This window comes from Cryptosporidium ubiquitum (genome assembly GCF_001865345.1).
Source record: "Cryptosporidium ubiquitum isolate 39726 chromosome Unknown contig_20, whole genome shotgun sequence".
NCBI classification, from domain to species: Eukaryota; Apicomplexa; class Conoidasida; order Eucoccidiorida; family Cryptosporidiidae; genus Cryptosporidium; species Cryptosporidium ubiquitum.
The window spans coordinates 40,083-56,081 of NW_021639828.1; the positions used below are offsets into that span (position 1 = coordinate 40,083).

Sequence of the window (15,999 nt, forward strand, 5' to 3'; positions counted from 1 at the left end):
GCTTTGAAATTACTTCTTATTTTAGAGATTAAATTATTTCTGTATGAATTTTTAATAAGAAAATTCTCGTTTTTTTCTTTTTTCAATATTTAGTTTTGATGTGGGATTAGAGTCCCCCACAATTAAAAATAATGCATGCATGCAATAAAAATTGTGGGAAAAATATAAACATATATTAATTTTAAAAAATAATTATGAAAACTTTGAAAAAATTATATATTTATACCTTAATACAAAAATAAGTATAAATAATTATACAATATTATTATGTATCGTGGTGACGTTTAATTAATTATTGTGGATGGTACCCACAGAAATAAAAAATCATAGGCTGACAACTTCAGTAGTCAGTTAAATAAATAATTATTAATGGAAAAAAGTGGTGGAAATAAATAAAAATAGTGGAGGAATAATTGATGACTAAAATATAACATTAATCAAGATTAATTAAGACTGTTCAATTAAATGAAATTCAATTGTGTGTAAACAACTTATGAAAAAAAAAATAAATTAAAACATTGAATATTATTTCTAAAAAAAAGAAAAATGATAATAGAACAAAAATCAGGAGATGAAATAAAAAAATTAACTGGAAGAAGTATTATTTGGTCTCCAAATGAACTGGGAATTCCTTATTTAGGACTTTACGAAGAGCATGGAAAAATAGGAGATGAGGATTATTTGAGATATGGTGTCAGGTATATTGGAAATAAAGCCATAAATGGAAATAATGAAAGAATAATAATAGGTGAAATTTATGGAGAATTATTGAGTTTAGATAGTTTGGCTTTCAAGAGTAAGGAATATGAATATACTGAATTAAATAGTTCTCTAAATTGGATTTGGAAATATAATGGAGTTGTTATAGATACAAGAAATATTACTGGTATTCTTGGATTTATTCAAAAAACGTGGAAAGAAAGCGATGAAAGTAACTGCCATCTAGAGGTTATTGATGGTAGATTATATGTTACTTCAAATCCAAATGTATGTATCTATCCAGGAGACGAGCTAGTATTGTCTGTTAATAACAATATGGATCTATTGATTCCTACTATAGGGGATGAGGTCATGAAATTAAGGAGTAGAAGTCGTAGGCTTGAACAAAAATTGGAGAGATTTAATTGTAAAGAATCGCCAAAAAGTTGTGAAGCAACAGCTGTGTCAGTTTCTTCCGTAAGTACTGCAGTTACAAAGAATAAATCAGGAATGAATGATGAATATGATAATAGCAACAATAGTAATCATATTATTTCTGTTCCCTATTCTCTAAATTGTACCAATGAATATTACTGCAATCTTTGCAATAGGAGTCATAACAACACTAGTGTCACTCCTGGTAGTTTTTACTACGGTGAATTCAGATTTTCAACAAGAATCTTTAAAAATGCTTTGGTTTTTGTTCTAGGAGAAAAAGAAAATACCCTTAATTTGACAGAAAATCAAATCCACTACTTTGATCGTTGGAAAAGTACCAGCTGTGATAGAGAACTTTATAATCTTAATTCTGTTCACAAAATTAGTTTTAAACCAAAAAAAGGGGTTTCAATTGAAAGTATACAAAATGAAAATGAGAATGATCAAAATTGCAATTTACCAATAGAAATATTACTTGTGAAAAATTATATTTCAAAAAACATTAATGAAATGATAATCAGCGAGTTCCAACTTGTGAGAGACGATATAAGCCACAATTTTGGAGATTTAACAAGAAAGTGTTATATTTCCCAATCTGTTCTGCTCTACTACTTCTTTGAAAAATGGATGAATGAAAAATTTATTGGAGAATATAAATACTTAAGAATTCCAATACCTATGCTAATAGAACAACATAGACAATTATTACTGCCATATCCAGAAGGTATTCAGTGGAATTTGGAGACTTTGTCTTGGAGGTACAACATTCAAAAAAATAACAGAATATACAAGCAAGAGATGGGAACTAATTTTCCATTGGAAGCTAGTATTAATGACCACTTAGCACAGGAACAAGAATACATTGGAGTAAGAGTTACTAATGAAAATGATTCATTTGAACTGTTCAAAAACTACATAACAATTTGTTCAATTAAGTACAAAGGTGTTAACAACTCGAAACATAAAGAATTAAACCCTTCAGCGTGCAATTATAACTCAAACAGAACTGATACGAATATAGATTATCAATCAAATTTAAATGGAAATAAGAAAAAGAGACAAAAAGAAATCGAAGATTTAAAGAATAAAGAATACGAAAATGAATTATTTGAAATAGAAGCTCGAGATATTTCCAGAAAAAATGCGAATAATTTCTCTGATAGCCCAAAAAATAATGATTTGGTTAATATTCATGAAATCATTGATAGATGCAGTGAGATTAAAAGTTTAGATCATATCAACAATACGAACAAGCAAATACTTACAGCTGTATCAGATGATATAGGCGTAATTTCCCAGCAAGTTGAAATTCTACTCGTTCCTCCTTATTCTTCATTTATAAAATTTTGTGTAAAAAGGTTAGGTTTCAGTATTACATATAATAAAAGAAGAGCATGGTTTTCAGTTAGATCTAGAGGCGTGTTAGAAGCATTTAACCTGGCAATAAAGTGGATAAAAAAACAGAAATCGATGACTCAGAAAAACCATTCTAATAATTTTGTGGAGCATATAAATAAATATAATATGGAAAATATTTCATCACCAAATAATCTTTCAATAAATTCAAAATCTGGGATTAACGGGAAAAGATCTTCCCAAAAAATCAGTAACTATATTAACAATAATAATGCACATTTAACATTCGTAAAAATTGAAAATAACAATCATTTTTGTCAAGATAGTGATGCAGATAGCGTATTAAGTTTAAATGAACAGGCAAATCGGCTTAAACCTCTACCAAAAAGAATTATCTGGGTTCCTAGTAGAAGAGTATTTATTGTTTCTTATAAACGTTTGGGAGCTATAAATCAGATGAATACTAAATCATTTAATCCTACGATTTATGGTGGTGTGAAGAAAGCATTAAAACATGCTTGTATTTTTCAGTCGCAAACTGAGCAGTGTAAATATAGTGGTTTTGGTGAAAGTAGTGGGATTACAGAGAAAAATTCATCATATACGAGTATTCAAGGCAAAATGGATAATTTTGAAGAAAAAAGTAGAATGGACTCATCATTAAAGCCGATAAATTACTGGGTAAAGAGCATAGACTCCAAAGTTTCTCCTGAAAAAGTGACAAATGCCTATAGAGAAGCAGTATCAACGTATCTTACCCAATCAACTAGTTTTTCTCAAAGCAATGCAGCTTTAGTAGGGTTAGAAAATTATTGTGAAGCCAATCTTGAACAGAATAACGTTAAATTCTTGTCTGAAACTTCGAATTTAAAAAGTTCAGAAGAAGAATGTGCGAATACTTCTTACGTTGTTGAAAATAGTTGCAATAATAATGAAAATATTGATGTTTTTGAAAACCAAGTTCAGATGAAAATTGATGAAAGTTATATCAATAACTTTAATACGGATTACGTTTACTCGGGAGAATCAAATAGATTAAAAACATTGAATGAGAATTCATCTCTAAACAAGGGATTTGAAGCTCATGAACATGAATATTCACAGAATATTGAGTTCAAGCCCTTCAAAATGTATCATGATCAAGTGTTCTTAAATAAGGATTCTATGTTGAATTTAATGAATATAGATGAAGTACTCAATCTTCACAGTTCGAATGTTAATAATCTACAGAATGATTCGACTGACGGACAAACCGTCATTTTGGATGAGGAAACATGTAGTACAGAAAACCTTGTTTGTCAAGAAAGTCTATGCACTTCAAATGTAACAGACTACATGAACTTTTTCGAAGATTACAAAATCACAGAGCCACTAATTTCAATCAGTGACCCCTATACAAATATAGTGCAGTTAGACGATCCACCCACTCTTCATGACCAATACATCAAAATGGTATCTCCATATGACTATATTGATTCTTTTACACTAATAGAACCATGATTTTTCTCTACATGGCTATAAAAAAAAAAAATATATATATATATATATATAGTGAGATTGAAGACAAATAAATAAAGTTTATTGAAAATTGAAAAATAGAACTAAAATTGACTAATTTACGAATATATGTGCTTAGTATGAAATGTTTAGCTGGGAAATAAGTAATATAAAAAAACTTTTTACCAACTTTGGCAAACATTTTGGCGCCAAACATAAAGACAGCGCATATATTTTTTTTGACTTTTTGAAATTAAATTAGTTTCCATTTAGTTTTGAATTCAAGTTGAGGCCGTCTGAATTATATATATTGAATCACCCTAAAACATTTTAACCGTTTCAACAAGTGTTAGAATGAATTTTAAGAATACTTTGTAGTTCAACTTTAATTATGAATGAAGAAATGACCAAAAATAACATTAATGTTTGTTCTATGCAGACTGCAACTTATAAAAAATCTGAGATGGAACAAACCTTAACCGAAGATCCAATTAATTCAAGGGAAAGTAAAGAAGCTGTGTGCCCTTTAGATGAATTCTTACTTTTCAAATCTTCCTCGGATAGTAAAATCGAGAAGATTAATGATTCCGATTCAATAGAACATGATTCTGTAGACTTGGATGACAATTCGATTGATTACATTTCTAATCCAGATAAAACTCAAATTGAAGATTTAAATTTTACTGAAAGCACTTCAAGCCGGTATTCTAATGCTGACTATAATTTGAAAAAGAGCCCTTCAAATAGTACTTTGGACGAATTTAATAGATGGATACTGAACGACGAGCTTGAGACTGAATATGTAAAATTGATTCCAAACTCGGAAATAGTTTTTGCTAAATCTTATGATAAGGAAATGAACATTGCAATTGGACTAATTGATGAAGTACTAAAGATGAGAGACGAATGGAATTATGAGCTACCTATGATTGAACATGATCATTTAATAATCCATAACTATGGGCATCTACAGGACGGTAACCCTGTATTGGATATCGAATCTATTTTAGAAACTCTTCCAGGGAAGATAGATGTGAAATATGAAATGATTAATGGTATTTACAATATCAAATGGTACTCTAATAAAAATTTGATTTATAACCCTATTACATTCAAAAAAATTAAGAAAACAGAGACAATGGATCTAAACTTGAGTTATGAGTTAGATGGTTTTAACGTAAGTTCTGGAAAATGCTTGAACATAAAGAAAAGCTTCCCATTGTATGAAACTGAAAGTAAATCTGTACACGAATTCATAAGATGTTTGAGGAGAATAATGAGTCTGGTTCATAGTCCAATAGTTAAAAGTTTTACATATTATAGATTAAAATTTTTGCTACAAAGTTATCAGCTATATTCTCTTTTTAATGGAAAATTAGAAAACGAATTGTCTAAGAAAAACATTAGGACAGGTTTTTATAATGTTTACAAGGTCGATACACATGTTCACCATTCAGCTTGTATGAGCCAGCAACACCTCCTTAAGTTTATTAGGAAGTGCTATAATTCAGACAAAGACCGAGTCGTATTTTATAATCGTGAAAATGTTCCAAGCACATTAGGGCAGGTATTTAGTAATGTTTTTGGTTGTGATTATCGAAATAATTCCATAGATCATTTAAATATGGATGCAATTAGGAACTGTTTTCAGAGATTCGACAGATTCAACGAGAAATATAATCCATTTGGATCTAATTTGATGAGAGATATATTCTTGAAATATAACAATTCAATTAAAGGGAAATATCTTGCTGATATTACTAAAGAAGTAATTCAAGATTTAAAAAACACACATTATCAATATGTAGAATGGAGAATCAGTGTTTATGGCAAAGATAAGAATGAATGGAAGACTTTGTCAGAATGGTTTTATTATAATGGCTTGTATTGTAAACATGTAAGATGGATAATTCAAATTCCTAGACTTTATAACGTATTTTATAAAGATGGATATGTTAAATCATTCAGCGAACTACTAGAAAATATTTTCTCTCCATTAATAGAAGCTTTGATCAATCCAAAAGAGAATCCATTTATTTTTATTCTACTTTCAAATATTGTTGGCTGGGATACTGTAGATGATGAAAGCCAATTAAGTAAATATTCAATGAATAGCCCAAACTTTTGTTATCCGGAATATTGGAAATCAGATGATAATCCACCATACTCTTATTGGGGGTTCTATCTTTATAGTAATATTCGAGTACTTAATCAACTTTTATACTCTAGAGGTTTAAATCCGTTGAAATTCAGACCTCACTGTGGAGAAGCTGGGAAAATCTCGCATTTGGCTACAATGTACTTATTGGCCGACTCCATTAACCATGGAATATTACTTAAAAAAACCCCGGTACTACAATACCTATATTATTTAAAACAGATTGGTATAGCTGTCTCCCCTGTTTCTAACAATGCATTATTTTTAGAGTTAATGAAAAATCCATTTCCAAAATTTTTTAATGTTGGATTGAATGTATCATTATCAACCGATGATCCTCTAATTTTTCACTTCACGGATGAATCTCTTCTTGAAGAGTATTCGATTGCTTCTCATATCTGGAAACTGAACAATATTGACCTTTGTGAGATTGCAAGAAATTCAGTCTTACAATCTGGGTTTTCTCCAAAATATAAAGCAAGTTGGTTAGGCATCAAAAATTATAATCATTTAAATAAATCATTATATAATTTTTTAAATGATTTTGAACCTTGCGAAATCAATGATATTTCGAGGTCAAATGTTCCAAATATTAGAATTCAATTCAGAAAAGATATGCTTAAGGGTGAAATGGATCTCATCAATAAGTATACAGTTTCAATTGATAGAATCGAAAATGCAATAAATATTGTCAAGAATTTGAGGCTAAAAAATGTTTCGGATAACTTCAACAAGGAATTCATGAATTCTGATTTTAATTCTTCAATGAAAAAATTTACTGGGAGTAGTGATCGATTTAACTAATGATTTAATTCAAGATAAACATTGAATTTCACTCTAATATAATACTTTGGTATATTGTAATCATATCGTCTGAAAACACTTTGTCTTGCCTGAATCAGTTTTCAGATGAATAAATTGTGACTAACAACTTTATAAACAGCTAAAGAAGATATTATGAAATTTCAAAACGCAGTATTTTTAACGTAAGATAAATCAAATTTTGTGTGTTAATTGTAATGTAGAAATGATACGGACGAAGCCAACAAAACGATTTATTTACGTTGAAACTTAAGAAAGTAATATTTTACTTTATGAAAAAAAAATTCGAAAATTTTTAAAAAGAATTTTTTATAAAACTAAATTATTTTTTTTTTTGTATTTATTTTTTAAACAAAATCCAATGCAATTCCAACATTTTTGAGTCCTCACCCCCTCTCAAAGTGATAACGTTGAATTGAATGAATTTTTGATTGGAGAGGATTATTTTTTTGTTTAGCTTGGCAAAGATTACAATGCATTTTTGGTGTTCAGTAAGACCGAATAAAAGTTATATTTTGTAATGTTAACCCTTAAATTTTTTTCCCCCAAGCTGGCGGAAAATCGCTGTTAATTTTGTGGTGAGTAAAATGTACCAGCCATTTGGGGATAGTGTTTTTTTCATGTCAATTTTCAATGGCAGTTGGTGCTACATTAGAATCTTAAATTATTAATTATTTCTTATTTTCTTATTTTTTTCTTCTAATTTTTTTTGTCTTTTGAATTCTTTTGAAAATCTGAGAAATAATAATCAAGAAATTGGGGGATGATTTTACTGCGTATAGAAATTAAAAATAACTTAAAAAAAAAATACTTTTAAATGAAGATTTACTTGTTAAATTTCTTTTGATTAATGTACGGAAAAGATCCATACTATAAAGCTTTCAGGTAAGAAAATTTATTCATTTTTTCACTTAACATTTTAATTTGCATGTATTATTAATTGATTCTTATTTTTAGTGAGCTTGAAAATATTTCAGAAAATCTAATTCAGAAATGCAAAGAATATAAGGAAAAGACGGATAATATCTCCAACTACAATAAAAATACTGAATTTAACTGCTTATATGAAAACATCAATATGGAAATTAAGAACTTTGACGAGATGTATAAAGTATTGGATAATATAGTGAATAATGTAAAAAAAAACCCAGAAAGATTTCTTGAAATAAATAAAGATGAGATAAATAATAGGGAAAGAAAATTGAGAGCTAAATATGAAATTATGATAAATTGCAAGGAACAAGCAAGGCTAATATATAACCGTGCAAAAGAAAAAGAAATACAAAATCAACGAAAAATAAATAGAGACTTTCTATTGAATAGCCATACATCAATAAGTAATTCTAATATGGAAAATGAATTTTATAATATTAGAATTTCAAATAAAGATGAGAATTTAGAATATATCAATCAGAATACTAAAAAGCTTCACAACGCAGCATTAATAATTTCACAGGAATTGAATGAGCAAAATAATTTAATAGAAGGAATGGAATATGAATTAGAAAACGAAAGTAAGTTATATATTTATTATTTTTATTGTTCACTAGCAATTTTTATCAGATATAAAATTGAATTTTGTTTTCGATAAGATGATGAAGAGTATAGGAATTTCAAGTAAGTTATCAAATTATTTAATTACTATATAATACTACTTCGATAATAGCTTGGAAAGAATTAAAGTTACTTTCATACCTTTTATTAATTTTTACAATACTATTTGTGATAATAATAATGATTTAATTTATTTAATTGAAAATATAAAACAATCTAAATGAAATAATTTAATTTAGTTTCAGAATCTCATGTTTTCTATGATATGGTCTAATAATTGGAAATTATTTCCTAAAAGGAAATAACCCCAATTCTCAAAACAAAACATCATTAGCTGATGTGAGAAAAACCTATGTATTTTATTCTTAAACAATACTGAGGTTTTCATCCATACAAGTTTGTCTAAATTACCATTTGTGTTTTTATTAATTACATCATCCAACGTTTTTTGATTGAGAAATTTATTTTGGTATTTTTCTTTAACTAAATTAATCAATTTTCTTCTATTTTTCATATTTCTATAGTACAATTCATTTTTATTTTCATAAGTTTTCTCGTTTCCAGAATCAATTACTGTTATCCATTCAATTAAATTCTCCTCACCATCTTTTACTTTATTATTTGGAACGAAATTTAAGTAATTTTTAATAATTTTTGAACTAAATTGGTAATTTTGTTTAAAGTTATTAAATTTATAAATATTATCTGTTTGATACCTTCTACTGAATTCATAGTTATTGAATGATAATAGTGAAAAGCCCTCATTATCTATGCAAAAAGGTAGAAGGGATGCCGAGGTTGGTGGTACTAATAAATCACCTTTTATTGATCCAACAGTATGCCTGTGTTTAAACCAAGAAAGAGGGTTAATCATATTCATATTATTCATCATATCAGCTATTAATGGGCCATTTTTGTCCATCATTAGTAATTGTGAAATAGTTGGTAACCTTGAAATCCATCTCCATGGAAATAACATTTTAAGAACTTCAAACCCGAAAAAAGTGCAATTATCGCTGAGTACGCCTTTATGTGGAGTGCCAATAGATATAAAATTCATTGGTTTGAGACCACCTATTAAACCTTTATTATTTCCCGATTGATTTTTTTGTTTACCTAGAGAAGAATCACTTAATAAAGGAAGTACTGCCCTATTATAAAGACCTCCAAGACTATGACCAATGAAGGATATCTTTTCCAAAGAAGGTGTTTTTATAATTACTTCTTGTATTTCTTTTGACATTCTCAAAGCTCCATTTTCAATACCATCGGATGTTATGAAAATGCTTCTGAAGTATCCCCAATTAGAATGAACTTTGTAAATTAATATACATTCTGATTTTTTAATTTGTTGATTTTTAGACCATTCATTATTTATCAAAATACTATATTTATTTAAAATTCTTTCTGCAAGAACATCCATATTTGCTGGAGTTCCTGCCCACCCATGCGTCATTACTACAATGTGAGTTGGATCGCTACAGTTTACCCTTATTTGATTTTTACCCTGTGTTACAATGCTGATTAAGGAAACCACAATGCAAATAATGATACTTGAAACAAGAAAAGTTATTTCTAAACTCATTCTTTCATTGGAATTTTCCAAGAAACTCTTATTAGTTCCAAGGTTACTTTTGTATTTATTTTCAGGTAAATTTTCTATTTTTTTTTCTTTTAATGATGGCATTTTTATAGACCAATGTTAAAATATTTTTATTAATTGATCTAGTAATCTTTATATTTTATTATTTAAGTTGAATTTTGTTAAATCATGAATCCATTAATTTTGGTTGATTTTCAATATATGAAGAATTTACAATGACAAAATCAAACAAACAAAATGAGAAATAGTTGCTTTACTGTTGTTCCTTACCACTCATTCTTTTTTTGTTTTGGTATAGTAATTACAATGGATTTTTAAAGAGCAACAAAATTATAATGCAAATATGTTTATTGGCCATCATTGCCTGCATTCAATTAACATGCATTATTTTTTTTAGCATTATTTAGCAAAGCTCGGTAAAAGAATGACCAAAAATCTGCATGTATTTAGCGCCAATTGGAATTGACCTATTAAGAAATTAAACTGGAAAATGGTATAATACAAGTTAGAAGTAAAATCGATAGATTATATTTTCTATTACTATTAAGAACTAAATCAGTAAAATAAGAATTAATTAGATTTAAATTATTAAATATTCCATTCAAATTCCGTTAATAATGGAAGGTGGTCAGATGGCCTTTGTGGATTTGGCAGAGACCAGTCGGGAAGTTGCAAAGCAGCAGCTTCACGAATAAGTGCTTCTTCATCTAAAAGTTCAAGAACTCCCCCAAGTCTCAGTCTTTCATCGGTGTAAAACACGTAATCTAGACAACCAAGATAGTTTGGCGTATAATTTGTGAAAACTGGTTCAAGAGATTCGGTAGATGATGCGAGCATGTTGGGATTATGGCCCTCAACTATAGCTTTTGCCATAGAATATGCACTACGTAATCTCATTGAGTGTCCAAGTTGTAGATCCGAAAGGAGCCCATAACGGTCCATAGCAAGATCTTTGTGTGTTTTCTCACAAGTTCCCGTTGCTAAAAGACGATATAAAGCACTATCAGGAGTGCTGTTGAAATCACCACAAATAATAAGTCCAGGTAAGACTGGCTGTCTCCTGTAACAATCATGCAGATATTCTTCTAATACTGATACCAGAGTTTGTGCCTGCCAGATTTTAACATCATTTGCTTCTGGATTTGCTACTATGTGTGTATTGGCAATAATAACTTGTAGGGGCGCAGAGGAATTCATGGATTTTTTTGAAGATTCAGATTGAATTTGATTATTTGAAGATGAAATAAGCACTCCAGACTGATTTTGAACACCATTTACTACTAAATTAGTTGAACCATTCATCCCAACAATTCCTCTATTATTAACTCCTGATGTATTTCCTGATAACTGATTATGAATAGAATGATTTGAATCGGAGCTAATTACGTTATTTTGGTGATATTCAAGAAGAATAACAACCGCAACATTATCTTTAAGCAGTCTTTTAATCGCAGCAGGATTATTTTTAACTTCAGCTGGGAGTGTTCTATGTGTAGCTTCTTTAATAAGAGCAGAAAACTCTAACGAATAATTTTCTTTAGCAATAAATTTATTGGTTTTGTAGAATGTAGCACATCCATCCATAGTGTACTTCCCATCCTTTCTTCTTCCGCTACCGGACGTAAAAATCTCTGTAGTTTTTTGTTTATAAACACCCTCATAACCGTATTGTTGTAGCACAGGTTTAAAAAAGTCATCAAAATGCTCAGTTTGAACTTCTTGGAGACAGACAATATCGGGTTGGTGACTCAGAATTTCAACAATTATTCTAGTTTTACGATATGACCATGAAAGCATGTACGCGTCACAATGAGGAAATGCTTCTTGGCTGGCATATATTTCTGCAAGAATATTCCAAGAAAAAACTTTAAACCTAGAATGACCAATAACTGTGCCTGTACTATGATTAACACCGATCCCATTTATTTGATTATTGGGTACAGTTAAAATGCATCTTGGAGGAGCTTGAGGAAGATTTGGAACACAGCAAGCTGTAGTAATTTGCGAATATGTTTCTGAAGATTTTCTGGCTTCAGATAGAAATTTTTCAAAAACTTCAGAATTTGAATCTAATCCTGAATTAAATACTAGAAATACTTCCAACTTCAATTGATGCCCAACATCTTCTGAAACTGGTAAATAATTTCTCTGATCACCAACTGGAATCCAATCTTCTTCATCTTTCGACTTGTGAACTAATCCTGTCTTTAAAAGAAGTGAAATATGAGAATCATCTCTGTCTCTCAGGGAGTTGTCTGGATCATTAAATTGAAATGGTCTGCAAGGAACACCATATGTGTGGCTATTTGGGTGTGGAGATATAGGACTCATTCCTCTAACTTCATAAAAACGTCTCAATTGAGCAAACCCCTGTTTATAGCAGTTCACTCCGCAGAAGCATCTCAGTGTTGTAGCACATTGTAACATTGCAATTTGGCTTGGATGAAATGTACATACTGCACGAGATGGCCCTCGACTCCAACGGTAGTAAATATTCGCAGAGCCATTTATTACAGGATTATCTGGGTTCTCATCATCATCGTCCCAAAGTTTACCCATTTTATCTTTCAAAATTACAATAGGTTGTAATTCACAACTCTCAACTGGAGTTATCGGAACTTTTTTCCTTGATGACACGTAAACCAAATCGCATCTATAAAGTTCTACACCATTCTTGTTACCAGAACAATTACCAGAATTTTTATTAATAATGAATTCTTTCTCCAGAGGCCTACCTTCTAGATCTCCACAACCCTTAATATCAGAGGTAGATTCTTTGTTTTTTTTGTGACTTGATCTGGAATTCTTTTCATCTAAAACATCATTGATGTGTTGATTTGCCATTCCAATTCCTTCTGAGGTTCTTTCTTCTGATCTGGCTCTATTAGATTTTATTTCAAATCCATCATTACTATCAATAATATTAGTTACAATCTTATTCATGCTTGTAAAATTCAAGAGTAATATTTTAATAGTTTGCAATCATCCGACCTTCAAAAATAATATTAAGTATATTCTCAAAGTTCACACCTTTTTTAATATACCTTCTATATTAAAGTTTCAATAAATTTAATTCCGGGTAGTCATTAGCATAATTTATTAATCACTACGCTTTAATATCATTCGAATGTGTTAAAAATTCAACATCTAACACTTATAAATTATTAATCGTTATTTCTATTTTTTGTTAGTAATCGTTACTTTAGATTGCAATTTTTGTGTACTTTTTGTTTATTTCAACATTCCTAATACCATAAGTATTTTCTATCATTTGTTTTTCATTTGGTTCTAGACAAGACGTGCGCCATTAATACATCATAAGTTAAATGAGTACCAATTACAATTAATTTGAGGAAAAGTTATTAGTGAATTTTTACAAAGTAAGAAGAAATTGTAACCTAAAGGTGTATTTATAAGATAATATTAATCTAGCGAATTACTATAAATCTCATACCTCATTATTGCTGATAATTGAAAAATAATGTTTAGTATTACTATATATTCATATAATTAGATAAAGAATACCAATTACTATGTAGTTTCATAATAGAAAGCAATATTATATTAATACAGATAAAAATATTTTTATCCAATACCCTAATAAAATAGTTAGAGAAAATCGGATCATTTTGAATCAAACATTTAATAGTATTCAATATGAATCCAAAAATATATTCAACTGTCTAGAGAAGATTATTAAGGTATTCTTGAATAAGTTCATTGGAAAGCTTTAACCTATATACAATATCACCATCCTTGTTTTCTTTACTATTTAAAGATTGCTTTGTTAGCACGTCATGAGTAAATAATTCGATTAAAAGCTGCGAAAGAGAGCTTTTTGTCGTAACTATCATTGAGGACTTCAGACTTTTGAAAAGTTGATCTTCAGCAGCATACCCATACTTGAGTTGCAAGTTGGCAATTGCATTTGTCACTTGAATGTGGCTAGGTGTTAGACAATTTAGTATTGAATTTAGCTGTTCTAATTTGCACTGTCCATTAGAATCGTCAGAAAGTATTCCTAGCCACGGTGGAAGTTGGCTCTCATACAAGTGATCGAGTTCTATATTATATTCTTCAAATGTAGATACTTTCAAATAAAGAAAATTCATTTTACATCTCATTGAGTTATTCCAGAGAAGAGGCCATCTGATATTATCAACTGAAACTATTACACTTATAAATGGAAGTTGTGATAGTTGTGAGATTGCAGGTAAATATGGTCTAATTGATAGGCTGTCTATATTGTGTATTATTAAGAAAATGTTCTCGAAACATGCACTAGAATTGTTATATAAGAGTTGAATTTTTGTAATAATAGAATCAATACTGCATTCACTACTATTTGAATTATTAATGTAAGATTTAATACCATCATTAATCAAATCTCCTGTGTTTTCCATTACTTTTAATAGTTCAAATAAGCAGCTCTTAAATTTAACATTTTTGAAATAGCCCCTTATAGTTAGAGCAACGTAATTTCCATTTATTTTTTTTTTTACAAACTCGTCCAGGAAATTGATCTTTGAACCAAATCCATATAATAGTACACTAAATCCCGACAAAGACCAAGTCAGCATTTTTTCGTGCGTTGAATCCCAGTTTGATCTCTTTGCCTTCCTAATTTTGTCAAGTTTTTTTTCAACAATAACATTTCTCTTTTTTAATAATTGCAAGTCAACTTCGGGAAGTTCTTCATTTAAAGTAGAGATTAAGTTATTTTGAATTAAATAATCAGAGAACCCTCTTCTCATTGTAAATTCTAAGCAAATTAATTTAAATAGAAAGACTGTTAAATAGATCGTTAATTAAATTTTTAGCCTTATTTTCAATCAGTATAGCCTTAATACTTAATATTACCAATTTTACTTGTTGGTTAAAACAAAAGGGGGAGATAAATTACGAAAAAATTTCAAAAATCGTAGTAAATCTGCAACTATATCAAATAACTTATTCGCATCTCTAATATCTGTGTGCTAAGTGTTATCGTTCTATATTAAAATCATTGATTATTTTTTTTTAAGTAATTCTTTACTAATATACTTTAACCAATTTAAGCGCCAAAAATTTTTGACTTTGGCGCCAACATTTTGTCTCATAAGGGGTACTGAGTATTATATATGCAAAATTCATTTAGGTAACAAATAAATTGAAACTTAATCTGCCCAAATTATAACTAAAAAAATTAGAAAATTTTATTATGATTAAATAGGCGAGCATATGTAATTTACAAATTTTTGTAAATAGTGGGAAAATTACGTATATTACTTTATTTATTTTATTGTCGAAATTTTCTTTATAAAAAGCCCTAGTGGTTTTCACGAATAAGACAAAATTAGTATCTATAAACAGAGTTTTAGTTTCCCACGTGTTTTAAAAACACCAGTGATTAAAAATATGCAAGTTGAACAAACATATTTGATGATTAAGCCAGATGGCATCCAACGTAAAGTTGTTGGAGAAATCATTTCTCGATTTGAGAAGCGTGGATACCGAATTGCAGCAATGAAGTTAACTACTGCTACCCCAGCAATATTGGAAGAACACTATGCTGAGCATAAAGGAAAACCATTCCTTCCTGGTTTAATTGAAAAGATGACTGGCCCAGTTCTCTGTATGGTATTCGAGGGTGTTGATGTTATTGCCCAGGCTCGTAAAATGATGGGTTCAACTCGTCCAGGAGAAGCTGCTCCAGGTACAATTAGAGCAGATTTCTGCCAACAAGCTGGTAGAAACCTGATCCATGGGTCCGATTCGGCTGAATCTGCAAAGAGAGAAATTTCCCTCTGGTTCAAACCAGAGGAAATCCAGTCATACAATGTTGTATTGTCTGACTATATCTTTGAGTAAATGACATTAAACAAAATTTAGA

At 29.4% G+C, this 15,999-nt stretch overlaps 7 protein-coding genes across 7 annotated transcripts; 4 read left to right on the forward strand and 3 right to left on the reverse strand.

Annotated features, from left to right (window-relative positions):
- Positions 1 to 546: 546 nt before the first annotated feature.
- cubi_01344 (adenosine monophosphate deaminase) lies at positions 547 to 3,993 on the forward strand (the record flags this gene model as incomplete). The annotated part of the gene is made up of 1 exon (XM_029018356.1): positions 547 to 3,993. One exon carries the CDS (start codon positions 547 to 549, stop codon positions 3,991 to 3,993), a length of 3,447 nt encoding a protein of 1,148 aa, XP_028873583.1.
- Positions 3,994 to 4,381: 388 nt separating this feature from the next.
- cubi_01345 (adenosine monophosphate deaminase 2) lies at positions 4,382 to 6,952 on the forward strand (the record flags this gene model as incomplete). Its single annotated transcript, XM_029018357.1, has 1 exon — positions 4,382 to 6,952. One exon carries the CDS (start codon positions 4,382 to 4,384, stop codon positions 6,950 to 6,952), a length of 2,571 nt encoding a protein of 856 aa, XP_028873584.1.
- An 868-nt stretch (positions 6,953 to 7,820) lies between these two features.
- Positions 7,821 to 8,619, forward strand: cubi_01346 (uncharacterized protein; the record flags this gene model as incomplete). The annotated part of the gene is made up of 3 exons (XM_029018358.1): positions 7,821 to 7,855; positions 7,928 to 8,484; positions 8,534 to 8,619. 3 exons carry the CDS (start codon positions 7,821 to 7,823, stop codon positions 8,617 to 8,619), a joined length of 678 nt encoding a protein of 225 aa, XP_028873585.1.
- A 146-nt stretch (positions 8,620 to 8,765) lies between these two features.
- cubi_01347 (uncharacterized protein) lies at positions 8,766 to 10,211 on the reverse strand (the record flags this gene model as incomplete). The annotated part of the gene is made up of 1 exon (XM_029018359.1): positions 8,766 to 10,211. The coding sequence occupies one exon, from the start codon at positions 10,209 to 10,211 to the stop codon at positions 8,766 to 8,768; it is 1,446 nt and encodes a 481-aa protein (XP_028873586.1).
- Positions 10,212 to 10,715: 504 nt separating this feature from the next.
- On the reverse strand, positions 10,716 to 13,070 carry cubi_01348 (uncharacterized protein; the record flags this gene model as incomplete). Its single annotated transcript, XM_029018360.1, has 1 exon — positions 10,716 to 13,070. The coding sequence occupies one exon, from the start codon at positions 13,068 to 13,070 to the stop codon at positions 10,716 to 10,718; it is 2,355 nt and encodes a 784-aa protein (XP_028873587.1).
- A 740-nt stretch (positions 13,071 to 13,810) lies between these two features.
- Positions 13,811 to 14,881, reverse strand: cubi_01349 (origin recognition complex protein subunit ORC2; the record flags this gene model as incomplete). The annotated part of the gene is made up of 1 exon (XM_029018361.1): positions 13,811 to 14,881. One exon carries the CDS (start codon positions 14,879 to 14,881, stop codon positions 13,811 to 13,813), a length of 1,071 nt encoding a protein of 356 aa, XP_028873588.1.
- A 643-nt stretch (positions 14,882 to 15,524) lies between these two features.
- Positions 15,525 to 15,977, forward strand: cubi_01350 (nucleoside-diphosphate kinase; the record flags this gene model as incomplete). The annotated part of the gene is made up of 1 exon (XM_029018362.1): positions 15,525 to 15,977. The coding sequence occupies one exon, from the start codon at positions 15,525 to 15,527 to the stop codon at positions 15,975 to 15,977; it is 453 nt and encodes a 150-aa protein (XP_028873589.1).
- Between the last annotated feature and the right edge of the window lie 22 nt (positions 15,978 to 15,999).